The sequence below is a fragment of the Micromys minutus genome (genome assembly GCF_963924665.1).
Source record: "Micromys minutus genome assembly, chromosome: 6".
Taxonomy (NCBI): domain Eukaryota; kingdom Metazoa; phylum Chordata; class Mammalia; order Rodentia; family Muridae; genus Micromys; species Micromys minutus.
The window spans coordinates 70,908,605-70,924,200 of record NC_137975.1 but is presented as its reverse complement, the minus strand read 5'-3'; the positions used below and the strand labels follow the sequence as shown (position 1 = coordinate 70,924,200).

General features: G+C 39.5%; 1 protein-coding gene across 1 annotated transcript in view; it reads left to right on the top strand.

Moving 5' to 3' along the window:
* NME8 (NME/NM23 family member 8) overlaps window positions 1-11,504 on the top strand; it is a gene marked incomplete at both ends in the record, with an annotated part of 41,544 nt that extends 30,040 nt beyond the window's left edge. The window contains 5 exons of the mRNA XM_080918510.1: window positions 3,538-3,682; window positions 4,379-4,486; window positions 5,166-5,317; window positions 9,977-10,121; window positions 11,279-11,504. Coding sequence (XP_080774636.1) covers window positions 3,538-3,682; window positions 4,379-4,486; window positions 5,166-5,317; window positions 9,977-10,121; window positions 11,279-11,504 — 776 coding nt within the window. The remainder of the gene's footprint in view (window positions 1-3,537; window positions 3,683-4,378; window positions 4,487-5,165; window positions 5,318-9,976; window positions 10,122-11,278) is intronic.
* Between the last annotated feature and the right edge of the window lie 4,092 nt (window positions 11,505-15,596).

Genomic DNA, 15,596 nt, shown 5'->3' with positions numbered 1-15,596 from the left:
CAGGAATAGAATTCTGAATCATAAAGTAGTACTTTAAATATTTTTAACCAAAACAGCAATTTTGTTATAATTATGTTTCTGTGTCTGTGTATGGGTTTGTACCGATGAGTGACTATGTCAGAGGAGGCCATAGGTGTAGCATTCCTCTGGAGCTGGAGTTAACAGATAGTTGTGAACTTCCCAGTATTTGCTCTGGGAAGTGAACCCAGGACTTCTGTAAGAGCAGCACATGATCACAACCATTGAACCATCTCTATTTCCCTTAAAACCCCATTCCAGGATGTCTGTATTAGTTCACATTTCCAACAGGAGTGCCTGGGTCTTCTCCACATCCTCAAGAGTAGTTGTTATTTTCCCAACCAGGAAGAAAAACTCCACTTTGGATTATTTAGAGGATGAGTTAGCATGTATGACCCTGATCTAATTGTCTAGAGGATTCTGCTTTGTACTTCCCCAGAACAAGTCAGCAACTTAACACAGTTAAAAACGTTTCCTGTATTAAAAAATCTTCAAAGACTTTAAAAATTTATACTAAAATGGCCTTATATAAACAATACTAACCATTTAATAACGTTTGGAAAAGAACACATTTAAGAGAAATGATAGTTAATATAAAATTTCACAAGCAGTTTGAAAAGTTTCTTTTAGCATTTTCAGACACATGCATACACACAGAGACTGAGAGGAGGGAAAAAGATATTTTAATACATTCCTTTTTGGTTTAACATTACAAAGTAAAATGTAAAGACCTGTGTCTTTATTCTTTGAAAACAAACTATGTCAATGCATCATAAACGTCTATGTAGTTCATGTTCTTTGTGTGTTATTACCTGCATCCATCCCTATGTGTGCAGGTGCACTTTGTATATACATGTATACACATGTATGAGTGAGTGAGTGTGTGTGTGTGTGTGTGTGTGTAAGAGAGAGAGACAGAGAGACAGAGAGACAGAGAGACAGAGATAGAAAGAGGAGAGAGAGAGAGAGAGAGAGAGAGAGAGAGAGAGAGAGAGAAAGAGAGAGGGAGAGAGAGATGTTCTTTCTAAGCACCATCTATCTTTCCTCCCTCTGTTCTGCACACTGCACAGAGGCTAGGAAATCTGTCCAGTGAGCCCTGGGATCCACCTGTTTCTACTTCCCAGTGCTGGGACCAGAATCCCTGGGCTTTTCTATGGGTCATTGGAATTAAACTTTGGTCCTCAAGTTTGCAAAGGAAGCACTTTACCAACCAAGCCTTCTGTCTAGCACTTCAAGCTTTTTTCTACTGATAGAGTGCTTCAGGTTTTTTTGAGAATTAATGTGATAATATGTTTAAGTATCATTTGCTATATTTCTAATCACCTCATAGAAGTGAGAGATTATTATGTCTACTCTATCATTTATATGATCTGTAATGTATTGCCACATTGCTTTTTGAGGTTTATTGTTGTTCTGTCTCACTCTTCTCAAGCATCCCAATCCTTGGTTTGAGTCTAACCTCAGTTTTTGATCATTTTTAGGTTTATATTATTTGACAATTGATAGTGGCAACCCACCACCCTTTTTTTCTAATAAAGTTCTATTAAATTTTGGTATTTTTTTTCTGGGCCACTTCAAGGAATTCTAAAGCAAAGCCCATGTAGATTATTTAATTTGGGTAATATCAACATATTTTGGGTTGAGGTGTTAGCTTGCTGTACAAGAGTAGGGATCTCTTGTCCCATTACCTGTCCATTCTTGTAATCACAGCACTAGAAAGACAGAGATAGGTGGACCTCCGGGGCTCAGGCAGACTTAGCCTACTTGGTGAGGCCCCAGTCCCAGTGAGATATCCTGTCTCAAAAAGCAATGTAGACAGCTCCTGAGGAACAGCACTCAAGTTTGACTTCTAACCACCACAGACATATGCACACATAGTCACACATAAACAAGAACTGTTATTCATGCTTGAACATGCATGCTTACAGACACATACACACACACATACACACACACACACACACACAGACAAAATTTTCACTTTCATTATTCTCTTCTATTTTTATTTTCTATGTAATAAAGATAGTAACTTCTATCTTTGTTTTTCTTACTGACATTAAGCTTAAGGCCCTGGTCAAGGCAAAGCAAATACATCTGTTATATTATCTCTCCCATGATGGACAGATAATAAATCTACTAACCTAGAACACAACAGACAATTGTTAGGTGAGAATAAAGCCTGTGGGCTCATCTGCATATTTGCAGTTTGGTTTGCTTTACAATGACCTTACAGTCTTGTGACAAATAACATTTGCTTCCCAGGCAATCGGAAGTCATAGCTTCTCATCCTGACTTGTGAACAAGCCTGAGGGGAAGCCATTAGCTGTTGCAACTAATGAAACCTCACTTACCGGACGGGTGGTGGTGGTTGACCGGAAAGGTGGTGATTGACCGGACGGGTGGTGGTTGACTGTCCTTGTGTACACCTTCCTTAGTTCATACTCCTAGTCAGATGACTGGAAAAAATTACCAACCATCCATAGTGCTGACTGGGCTCTGGCTTAAGATTTGTATATTTGGTTAATCCAGTGGTGTCTACAGACTCCAGCATCATATTCTTAACTGTTAAAAGCAGAAATCCAGTGTCAAGCAGGGAGATTCTCCTAGGAAGCCCTTTCAGAAGTAGCGTATTTTTGTAGTCACAGACCACAGCTGGGTTCATTGACATACTCAGGAGGAAGGCAAGGCACTTTATCTTCCAGTCTTCAACTGAGAGAAGGCTAGTCAGAAGGAAATGGAAAAACACTTATGGATATCATAAGTTTTTGTTTAATTATTTGACTTGTTTCTCCCCAAATAAACAAGCCAAATAGTAGCCCCCTATTTATAAATATTTATACTCGAATTGGTTAAATATTTAGGTAACTATCTTATCTTAGTTTTTTTTATTGCTATGGAAAGACACTATAACCAAGGCTACTCATATCAGCAAGTATTTAAGTTGGTGTTTGCTTAGTGTTTCAGAGGATGACTCCATGATCATCATGGAAAGAAGCATGACAGCAGATATGCAGGCATGGGGCCAGAGAAATAGTTGAGAGCTTGCATCTGGTCTAAAAGTTGGAGTCAGAGAAAGAGCTAACTAGCAATGAGCTTCTGAAACGTCAAAGTTCACCCAGTGGCACACCTCCTCCAACATGGCCACCCCTCCTAATCCTTTACAAACAATTTCACTATCTTGGAAGCAGGCATTTAAATAGATGAGCCTATGGGAGTCATTTCCATTCAAGCCATCACATACCTGCAAAGATACAGTGCATGTGCAGCAAAAGAAATTATTTTCTGAGGCTTCTTTGTGAGTAATTACTATGTGTGCATAAAAACTGAAGCAACATTAAAATTGATGCATGAAGAAGTACCATCCATCTTGAGACCTAATAAATTGTTTATGTGACTGTTTACATTTCACAGGAGAGTTAGACACGTAGGATGCCTTTCCCAATGTTGTGCCACACATTATGTTTGTAGTTAGAAATCTGCAAGTTTGGGGCTTACTTTGTCATAACTGTTTGCATTTAGATGATGTGTTGAACATTATTGAAAATGAAGGATTCACCATACTGATGCAGAGGCAAATAGTATTATCAGAGGAAGAAGCAAGAACAGTGTGCAAGCTGTATGAGAAGGAAGATTATTTTGATGCTCTGATAGGCTACTTGTGCAGGTAAAGCAGTGTTCAGGGGTAGAAAGAGTTGTGACTAGTTTCTGCTTATTTCAACCTTTCCTTAAGCTTTTTTTTTTTTTCTAAAATTAGGTTGGAAAACTTACAAATTCTATAAACAAGTTCTTGGTCTCTGTTTTTGTCAGTTTTGTTTATTTCCTTAGTCTCTGCTCAAATATATGTTCCTCTCCCTTTCTGAAATGCTGTCAGAACAAATAATGTGTGCCTGGACATTGACACACACACACCAGTTCCCAGGAAATAAGGATGCAGCAGTGGTCCAGAGTCAGAAGTATCGTCAAGTCCAAGCAGAAAACCGTCTGACCTTTGGGCAGTCTGATTACTATTTGGGACCTTTGAAAATCTTTCCATATCACATGTCCTGGCAAAGAGATGAGACCCTAGAACATTGTCTGATATATAGAGGAGTAAGCCAGGTGCAGATGAGGCAAAAACACAGCAAGGTTCTATAAACCAACAAGAGTATGGTAGCCTGGCAGAAGGCACTCTAAGGAGCTGCAGTCCCCCCCTCTCCTCCCATCTTTCTTCTCAGCTCATCTGAGCATGCTCTTGAGTAAGTGTAAGTGTGTGTATTGATGGACTTATTACAGATCATTTGGCATGTTGTGTCAGCCTAATAACACATACTTGTGTTCTCAATGTGTCATTGGCATCTAAGACATTCTTTCTTTCTAACAGTAATAACTCTTATGTCCTTGCTCTGCTGAGGGAAAATGCTGTGGAACATTGGAAAGAGTTAATCGGGCCAAAAACCATCGAGGAAGCTTACGAATCTCATCCAGACAGGTATCACTTACACTACCGCTTTCCATCCTTTTCCATAATACAGTTTAATGTCTTTTGAATTCGAAGACACAGGAAGTGCAGTTTTAATTTGAGATGGCTCCTGGGAAAGCGCCTGTTCCTGGTGGAGTAACTGACTATTTATTGTGGAGGACTGGTCTAATAGCAGCTTAAAGATGCCTGTAAGTTTGCAGTAAAAGATGGGATGCTTGACTTGGCCCTCGCATCTTTCATTCCTGAAAGAAATATCCACCATAACCACAATTTATGACAAATTACCCAGAGAAAGGTTGTGATCATAGCTGCAACATCATTAATTGATTATAAGAGTTTTGAAATGTGGATGAGAAAATTCAAGATTAACCTTCACACCACTAAAGAGAGAACTTTAATCTTACCAAACGGGGTCACAGGGCCAGCCAGGACTTTTCACTACTGGCGTCCCTGTTGTCTGTTGTTTTCCCTTGGTCCTATCTATTAAGAGTGGAATTTAAATGTCCCCCTGTTTTCTTCCTATCGTCTGCTACCTCCAGGACAGGACATAGTATATCCAGGGCAGTACTTTGAACTGGGATGGAAGCTGTTGCTTATTTTTTTCCTTGCTAACTTAAATAAATAGTATTGCAGTAGATTGATATATTACATTCAATTTTTTAAACTCAGCTCTTTTTTCTTCCCCAAGTTTATGCGTCCAGTTTGCTTCAAGAAATTTCTCTGTCAACCCGTTCTATGGGAGCAGATCAAAAGCAGCAGCTGAGCAGGAAATAGAGTATTTCTTTCCTCCTCAGAGCACTCTGGCACTGATCAAGCCTCACGTGTCACAAGAAGAAAGAAGTGAGCATCTACGTTATCCTCAGGCCCTGGCATGTTGTCTTAGGTTTGATTCACTCTACAGAAAAATTTCCCCCTGAATTTTCTAATTGAGATATTAATTTTTTTTTCAATTTCTTCTTTATGTTGGCTTTTGTTTCCCTTCAGGATTTCTTTTTATTGAACTCAGTTTTTAAATACTGACTTGTCACCATTCGCTCACTTGGTTGTGTAGTTATATGTTCTTGGACACATCACTCAAGCACTTATTTTTAGCTACATGAATTTTAGTGAAATGATTTTTTTTCCATATCTTCTTTAGACTAGCTAAGTTATTTAATAAGGTCTATGATTGTTCTTCTAAATTCTGAATTCTGGGTTCTCCCATAGGACCAGTGGATTTATTAGTTTTCTGATTTAACCTAAGCATGTAAGATTTTATTTCTGCGTTTGATATGATAGTCAAGCCTTCCTTCGATTGGGCCAGTATAGGAGAACTGTGACCTGAGCTAGGCCAGATAAGGCTGCCTGATGTACGGTTTAACAGGACCAGAAAGGATGGCTCCCCAGCCGTGGGTCTAACAGTCCAAGGAGATTCACATATAAAAAGGGTTCAAAGACTCCAGACTAGAACTAGGATTGTGGGTTTGCAGACGGCAGAGGGCTTTGGTGAGGAGTTGCTTTCTCAGTTTTCGTTTTATTGATGCGAAGAGACACCATGACCAAGGCAACTCTTACAAAGGCAAACATTTACTTGGGGCTGGCTTACAGTTTCAGAGGCTTAGTTCATCATCATCATCATGACGGTTACGGCTCTAAAAAAAGAGCTGAGGGTTCTATGTTGTAATCCAAAAGCAGGCACCAAGGACACTATTTTCTGTGGTCAGTTAGGAGACTAGATTCCACAATGGCTTGAACATAGAAAAAGACCTCAAAGCTCTCCTTCTCCACTTTCTCCAACAAGGCCATACCCACCCCAACAAGGCCATATCTCCTAATAGTGCCACTCTCTATGGAGAAGCATTGAAACATATGAATCTACGGGAAACTAACTTTTAAAACACCACAGGTGCCAAAGGGAAGAAGTGACTTTCCCAAAAAGGGCAGCCTTGACAAAAAGAGGGCTCTGGGACCTAACTAGGAAATGTGGTCCTTGGGCTGAGGGTCTGGAACTAAGCCAGGAACTAAGCTTGAGCACAAAGAGCCATTTTATTGATTAGTTATTGAGGAACACGGGACTAGCTCACTGTAGGTGGTGCTGCACTTGGGCAGAATTAGCAACTGAGTGAGTAGTGTGTTCTTCGAGGAATTTTCCTTCGGTTCTGGCCTCTTGAGTTTCTGCCCTAACTTTCTTCGGTGATGGACTGTGATGTGTAAACCTACGATGAAATAAATATTTTCATTACCAAGTTATTTCCAATCATCATGGTTTTATAACAGCAATAGAAACCCCCAACTAAGACAGAAGTTGGTACCACAGAGTAGACTATTGTTTTGACAGAACTGACCATGACTTGGGGAGGATTGTGGAAGGACCTTTGAACTTGGGGCAGGAGAAACCATCAGGGGCTCAGAGTTTAATGACCTCTTCAGTGGTATCTTGGCAAATAAGAATGTTGAATAGTGTGAAGTTTCAGATGGAAGCAACAACCCTACTGTAGCCGTTTGTATGATATTTTGTGTTAAGGCTCAGTGATGCATAGATAGACAACTGTAACTCAGTTAGCTACAGCTGAAAACTCAGGTGTAATTAACAAGAACCCGGCCCCACCAAAGCAAAGCCTTGGCTTTATTGCAACATCAGATGCTGGTGAGTTGGTGCTAAGAAATTAGCAGTGATTAAGAAAAGACGAGCATTACCCAGGTGACATCTTCTGGGAGGTGTTTCCTTAGGTCCAGAGGTGGCCAAGGCTGTACTTTGTTGGCAGTTGAACTTGGCAATGTATAAGAGTCTCCTTGGTGTTAGTGATTCTAAAGGCATGAAGGGGGGTCATGAAGAAGAGCTGAGGCTCGGCATAGTGAGAGTCCACTGGTAGAAGTGCAGCTTCAGTTGCTATCGAAACCTGAAGATTAAAGGGATAATGGAGGGAATTTGAGGCTTGGCATCATGTGGCAAGATCAGAGTTCCTGAAAGAGAACAGGAAAAGCTACTGGTGAAGGTGCAGCCCAGTTTCAGCAGAGACCCTAGCATTTCAGAGATGTCAGTACTATAAAACCACTAAAGACAGTAGCGTGTGTAGAATGAGGTGGGCCTGAGCCTATGAGACAAGCTGCCCTGTGCTGCAAACACCAAATGTGAAGGAAAGTATCTCTGGAGAGCCTAGAGGATTGTGAATAGGTTTTAGACACTGTCTTAGTCAGGGTTTCTATTCCTGCACAAACATCATGAACAAGAAGCAGGCTGGGGAGGAAAGGGTTTATTCAGCTTACACTTTCACATTGCTGTTCATCACCAGAGGAAGTCAGGACTGGAACCCAAGCAGGTCAGGAAGCGGAAGCTGATGCAGAGGCCATGGAGGGATGTCACTTACTGGCTTGCTTCCCCTGGCTTGCTCAGCCTGCTTCCTTATAGAACCCAGGTCTACCAGCCCAGGGATGGCACCACCCACAATGGGCTGGGCCCTCTCCCCTTGATCACTAGTTGAGAAAATGCCTTACAGCTGGATCTCATGGAGGCATTTCCTCAAGGGAGGCTCCTTTCTCTGTGATAATTCCAGCTTGTGTCACGTTGACACAAAACCAGCCAGTATGCATTCCTAGGCAGATGGTCCTCAGTTGTATAAGAAATGAGAACAAACAAGCCATGGCAAGCAGACCTATAAGGTCCTTCTGGCTTCTGCTTCACTTTCTGCCTCTTGAATTCCTGCCCTAACTTCCTTCAGTGCTGGACTGTGATGTCAAAGAATAAGGTGAAATAACTTTTCCCCCAAGCTGTTTACAATCACAGTGTTTTGTCATAGCAGTAGAAACACCAACTATGACATCTGCCTTATTAGCTTTGTGACACCACTTTTCTTGTACTGTGCCTCACACAAAGGCCAGCATTTCTAAGGAGGGATGTGGTCTGCAGTTGAGATGTAAGGTGAATGAATGAATGAATGAATGAACAAATAAATAAATGAAAAAAATTCCTGAGGTTCCAAAGAGAATTGTTTTTTGGCTTGTGGTTTAGGTACTATACACAGTATCCTTTATAATATCATTTTCTCATAATAAATTTATAGGATTGGATTATTTCTGATGTGTACTTTGTACTCTGTTCACATGTGTTATTAGAGGGCCCCTGGGGATATATTCTGTTTATCTCTGCTCATAGCAAAGGCCCAGCCTTCTTCAGGTTCTCTGTAGATTAGGTCTCACCTTCCCTCGAAGCCCAGTACCTCTGAATGTTTTTTATTCGATGTGAAAAAAAATTTAGTTTCTTTTTCTTTTTCGTGCTCCTTTACCAATTCCTCTACACCATTCATGTTCTCCCTTCTTCCTTTTTTGGCAGAAAGCTCCAGGTTTTTCTTTAAAGGTAACTTTTATTCTCCTGTTGTAACCATTTCTGGGAAGTTTACTGCCTCTGTCTTCTAACCCAGACTTAGTTCTCTGGACAATCTGATCTAGACCTAGAAGTTGTCAGTATCTGAGACTTGCTGCTCAATAAGCTCATCCTTTCGTGTTCTTTCTGAACTCTAGCTTGCTCGTTAAACTCAGCTATTCTGTCTCACAATCCTCAGTTCACTTACTCAACCTCACTTTTCTCCCAGACTCTGAATTGCTCTGCTCAGCCTCATACTAAATCTAGCAATTCTTTCTAATCTTCTGGCTTCTTCTCATTCTCTTGCTCATTCTGTCTTTACCTGTGTCTAGCTTGTTCTCTCTCTAATCTGTCTCTGTAAAACTCTCCTGGTAAAACTGTCTCCTTCTCCCTCTCTCTGCTGCTCTAGCCTCTCTTTAAATTCTACTGCACTGTCTCCATAAATTCATCTGTATTCCTGCTCTATACCCCCTCCTTCCTGTACTGTCTAGCTCTCCCTTAGGTAGCTTCCCTTTCCTCTCTCCTCTTGTGAGAACTGGCCATATCTTTTGTCAAATCTTTCACTGATTCGTCACTTTGCCTGCCATTCGATTAGACATCACTGTGAAACACAGGTGCTTCTTTCTACAACCTAACTTTATCTTCATTGTTTGGAAATAAAGGAGATTACTCAGGGCTGAGCCATACCCTAACTAGAAATAGGTTCAATTATCTTGGAACATCTTTCAGTCAGTTTCCCCTTGGTCTGGAGACTACAGACTTCATCATTCAGGCTGTTGTTGAGATTCTTATAGGGTTGCCTGTATTGATGCACTCAGCAGTGCCTTTATGGTTCAAGCAAGAATGTTGGCCTTTGTTCTTCCTTTGGCACTGACCACATAAGACATTTTTAGGCATTTGGGGCATAAAGATGAAACTATATTTTCATACTTAGCATTCTGACAGATCTTCTTTTCCATTTGATGCTCTCTTAGTTGATAAAAGAGGGATATCCATGCTAATATATTAAAGGTCTTCTGGTTGTGAACTTTTAATTTTACACAATTTTCTATATATAAACCACAAGATGTATTATGTTCCTCTGGTATTTTTATATCCTTGAATGTACCGTGAACACAAAATGAATGATCTATAATAGTTCCTAATGTTTGTTTCCTTAGTGGAGATCCTGAAGGCCATTAAAGATGCAAAATTTGAGATAACCCAGATGAAGGAAATGCACCTGACTCCAGAGCATGCAAGCAAAGTTTATTTCAAAATAACAGGAAAAGAATTTTATAAAAATGTATTGGATGTCTTATCTTTGTAAGTTTCTGAACTGTAGTTGTTTGTACTCTGGAAGTGGTAATTGTACATTATAGAAACTGTGAGAAACAAATTAGTTTGAACAACTTTCTATCTGACTCATGAAAAAATGCCTTGATAACATTTAAAGTTTATTATTATTATTATTAATTATTATTTTATTACAATTTCTTTCATTTCCCCTTCCCTTCCTTCCCTTCCTCTTTGGATTTCTTTAGTTCTTTACACTACATGTAGCAGCTGTCAGGGTTAAAGGTCTTGCTTAGCCAATGCAGAACTATGCTAAATCTCTTTATTTGCAAAATAGAGAGGAATCCATAAGACCTAGTCACAGAAAGTGAGAGAACCAGGATTCTATACCATGGACACTAATAAATCAAGCTCCAGTAAATCTGTTGTAGGTAGATTTCCTGTCTGTTACCTTGAGAATTCTTTTTTAGACAATGTATTTAGAGGATTGTTTGGAGAAGAGGAAAAAGAGGTGAATGGGGCAAGAGGAAGAGGTTAGGGTGTTCTACAGAGAACTAAAATCTCTGCTGATCAACTAGTGGTCATCCAAGTGGTAATGCAGTGAGCTAAGACATCTTTATAACTTATATGAGCCAATCATTGGATAGAGTACAATTTGGGAATGAAGGTAGTCTGGGCAAAGTAGCTTTCTGCAGTGGAGGTAATAGCTAAAGGACTACGCAGTGGTTCTCAACCCGTGGCTCATGACCCCTTTGGGGTTACATATCTGCTAACCTGCATATCAGATATTTACAGTGTTTTTGTAATCATAGCAAAATTTCAATTAACAGTAGCAACAAAATAATTTTATGATTGAGTGTCACCACATGAAGGGCACAGCATTAGCAAGGTTGAGAACCACTGGAGTAGAGGCTGAAAGGTGTACGTGAATCAAAAGTCTGGGTCCATGACAATGTTTGTGTGGTCCCCAAGGTAGTAAAAATATTAATCTATTTGCATAATTCTCTAGGGTCAAAATACCACTCGAATAACACAAAACTTGCGAAGAAGAAGAAAACAAAGACAGTACATGATCATATTGATTAGGGAAAATTGCTTTGTGTGCACCAGAAGCATTCTGTTCTTTGCAGTGTGTATAACCCATGCCCTTGAAGCAGCTTGCCTTCTAAAAGAATTGCTATTTGCAGGGGCATGTCAGTAATCATGGTTCTGACCAAGTGGAATGCTGTTGCAGAATGGAGGCGAATGATTGGCCCAGTAGACCCGCAAGAAGCAAAACTGCTGTCCCCAGATTCCCTCCGAGCCAAATATGGAGTAGACATTTTGAGAAATGCTGTCCATGGGGCATCTAACATGTCTGAAGCAGCCGTCAACATTAGTAATGTGTTCACAGAGTGGAAACCTAAGGACTAGGACAAATACTAGAGTAAGTACTGTCAAGTATATGGCACTTTAACAAATTTTGTTCTCCTTCTTAATTTTAGTTTTGAGATTATAATATAAATAAGGATATTTCACATGTCTCTTTTCTCCCTCTTAAACCCTCTCACATACCTACCCCCACTCTCCTTTAAATCCATGGTCTCTTTCTCTACAATGGTCTCTTATTCCTAAACATAACTTGTTTGTATTTATTTTTACATTTGTATTCATATCCATATTCATAATAGCATTTATATGGGCACTGAACAGCCAATTGATGTGAGACAGAATCTCAGAGAACATTCCCTGATCCTCTGCTCCCTTTTTAATGATGTTTCCTGGGTCTTAGGTTCAAGAGTATTTTGTAGATGTATCTACTGCAAGCATGCTCCACAACTCGGCATTTTGATTGGTTGTGGTTTTCTTCAGTGGTCCCTGTCTGTCACAAAGAGAACTTTCTTTGATGAGTGGTCAGGACTACACTTATCTGTGGGTGTAAGATAAAGGTTTACAGACTGTTGCTAGGGATTATGTTAATTTAGGAAATTAGTGGATGTGGATTTTCCTTCAACAGCCAACACATCACTAACACTGAAGAGTTAGCTAGATGTCCAGTACCAGGCAGGATTTCCTCCTTGTTAAGCATTTCTCAGACATGCATACTCATCTCAGAGGTCTATGAAACATATCAGTGACTGGCACGGCATGATAGTAGCTGCATGCTATGTCATGTGAGATATGGGAAACGAGTGACACTTCCCATCACACCTACTCTCCCTCCTTAAGTTGAAAAGTAGACTATATATGTATGGAGAGATGGCTCAGTGGTTAAGAGCTCTGACTGCTCTTCTAGAGGTCCTGAGTTTAATTCCTAGCAACTACATAACGGCTCACAACCATCTGTGATGGGATCTAATGCCATCTTATGTATGTCTGAAGATAGCAACAATGTACTCATATACATAAAATAGAAAAATCAATAAATAAATCTTTAATAAATAAATAAATATATGTATGTATATATGCATGCTGTATGCCTCTGGCTGTAGACTTTCCAATAACAAACTTATATGTGGAATGTTGTCTTCGTATAGCAGGCCAAGATGAGGTACGAGAATGTGAGAAAACTCTTCACCTTTCAACAAGGTCTCTCAGGAATAGAAGAGAATACTGTTTGTCTTAGGGATAATATTGCCATGACGAAAAACCATGACCAAAGCAACTTGGGGAGGAAAAGGCTCATTATATTGGCACTTCCAGATCTTAGTCCATCACAGAAGGATGTCAGGACAGGGACTCAAACAGGGCAGGAACCTGGGGTCAGAAGCTGATACAGAGGTCATGAAAAGATGCTGTTTACTGGCTTGCTTCTCATGACTTTCTCAACCTGATTTCTTACAAAACCCAGATCACCAGCTCAGGTTCCTTCCTCTCAATAACTGTAAATTCTGTCATATTGACAAAGCTTTCCAACACACTGTTTTGTGTTCGATTTGGCCATTAGTACACTGAGCCAAAGTATTATGTATAAAAGTAGTTATATAAATTAAAGCATAATTTCATGCCCCTTGGATGTTCATGTTTTAGAAATGTGAACATTGTATATGGCTTGAGCTACTTGTAGACAAATGCAAATCCACTGGGATGATACATGAGTGAATGGTGGGAGAGGAGTGTCTTGGCAGACCTACATTCCATGTATAAGTTTCTATTGGGAGTGAGTCTTCCTCCTAACATCTCTGTTGCCCTTATTTCGTGCCAGGGGCAGCATCACTGCTGATTTGGAGGGCTCCATTTTGTGTATAATTCAATGTTTTATGGTCAGGAGCTAGGCAAGTTGAAAATATGGGCTAGAATTTCAAAGGCACAGATAGAGGCAAAAAAAAAAAAGAATTCAGTTTTAAGTTTCTAAGTCACATGCATATTTATAGACACACAGACACACATATACACACATTCAAACTCTTTTGATAGTTGTATATATAGATCTTTTGGATGCTGCATTTCCATGCCTTCTGTGCAACACAATTATTACTATGAGTGTAGTATTATGTGTCTCTTTCTTACATTTAAAATTCAGTTTTTCACCTCTTACTGTGTGCTGCAGAGTATATAATTGTATAGACAATTTCTTATGCTGGATGGGTCTATACCTGTAAGAACAGGAGATAGGAAAGTGTAGTGTTTCCTAGAGCTAGCAAGATCTAGAGCTTCCAAGATATCAGCAGATGCTTACAGGAAGTAGAAGGGGGAGAGAAGAGACACAAGCTATGCAGGGAAGTCATTTGCCGGTTATCAATGTGAAATAATATAGAAGTCAGCACAAATGTGGGAACAGTGAATTTAGGATCAGTGGATATTAGCATGATTCTTAGAAGGCTGCATTCTACCTGTGGGGTTAGGTAATTGACTACTGCCCTAGCAAAGAAGTAAGAAAAGAGACTTTTATGGCTTCAGCTTACTTACAGAGTAAGGAAGCTAACCATTCTCAGACAGAAGATTCAAAAGACAGAAGAGATTTAGAAAACACTACACATTCTGTGATGGTCCATCACATCAGGTAGATAATATCAAGAACTGATGATAAATCATGTCACAGGAGCTAGGGAGTTTGAGAAGACGGGTATGGCGATATTGACAAAATGGTGAACAGGTGCCTGTCCTCCTCATGGGACTAAGAAGAACATAACCAGAAACTGTCAGAAGGAAACTTTTAGGAATCTTTAAAGTAAAGATTTGTAGGAACCAGAGAAATGGTGATTAAGGGAATTATAAGATGGTCTGGAAGGTTTGTGGTTGCATTCCCAAGGTCACTCCCAAGGTCAAACCCGAGTCATGCTTCTAAAGAGAAGCACAAAATTATTCTGTTTATCTTCTTTCACATCTCTGGATGGCTTCTGAATAAGAATTGCATATACATTTTACCTAATTTGAAAACCAGTCAATCGGAAAGTGAGAGTATTGCGTGAAAATATTGATTAATAACTAAAGAATCCACAATTGCTTAGGGCTAAAGATTAGGACTGAAGTGCATATAATAGACTGACTGAAGCCAGGAAAGGATTAACAGAAAGGATCTTTAAGAAATTAGAACATGCAAAAGTGCTAGGATATATCGGGGGATTTAGAAATGCTTGCAGATACTCAGAGCATCGGAGAGTATACACTCATAAAGGAAATGAAAGCAAACTTTCACCCAGTTTAAGCAGGGAGTACTAACAGAAGCAAAAGTGAGTCTAAATGTCTTGACCACACATTTGAGTTTAAGTTTAAAAGTAAAGTATAGCTATGGAGTAATATGTTGATATTGTGTCGCTGTCATTAAAACTGACTTTTAGGGAACACTGACAAATAATACTGGAGACATAGAATTCCAAAAACAATTGTCAATACACTCAAGGAGTTTGAGAAATCAAGAACAATCACTACTACAACCAATGTTCCTCAAAAATCCCCCCAAAAGAAAACTAGAAATACATTTTTAACAGTCTCTTTATAAAGCCAGTTTTAACCCCAGCACCCAAACCACACGATGATATAACAAAGGAGAATTAGAGATCTCTGGCTCCGATGAATATAAACGCAAGAATCCACAAGGCAGAGCATAAAAACCCAATGCAGAGACACACACAAAAATCAGACCATGGTCAACTTGGCTTCATCCCAAAGATTAAAAACAACAAGCAAGCAAACAAAATGAAAACTCCTCAGATGGATAATCACTTTCAGCAAACTTGCAAGATAGAAAATGACCATACATTGCCGTTCAGTATATCAGTGGTAGACCCCATGAGATGGAAATCTGGGAGACAATTCCATTTACAATACACAACATAAAACTTACAGTAAATCTAATCCAGGTAGTCAAAGATCTCTATGGTGAAAACTTAAAACTGAGAAGTAAGGAAGACACTAAAAGATGGAATAACCTCTTAAATATGCTTGTTTTGAATAGCAGATTCAGACCTAAGACCAAGTCATCACAGTAACCTATTATTTTTGACAAAAATACACACTGGAAGAAAGAGGTCTTTTTCAACAAATGATGTTTGGTAAATTGTATATCAACATGTAGGTAGGTGA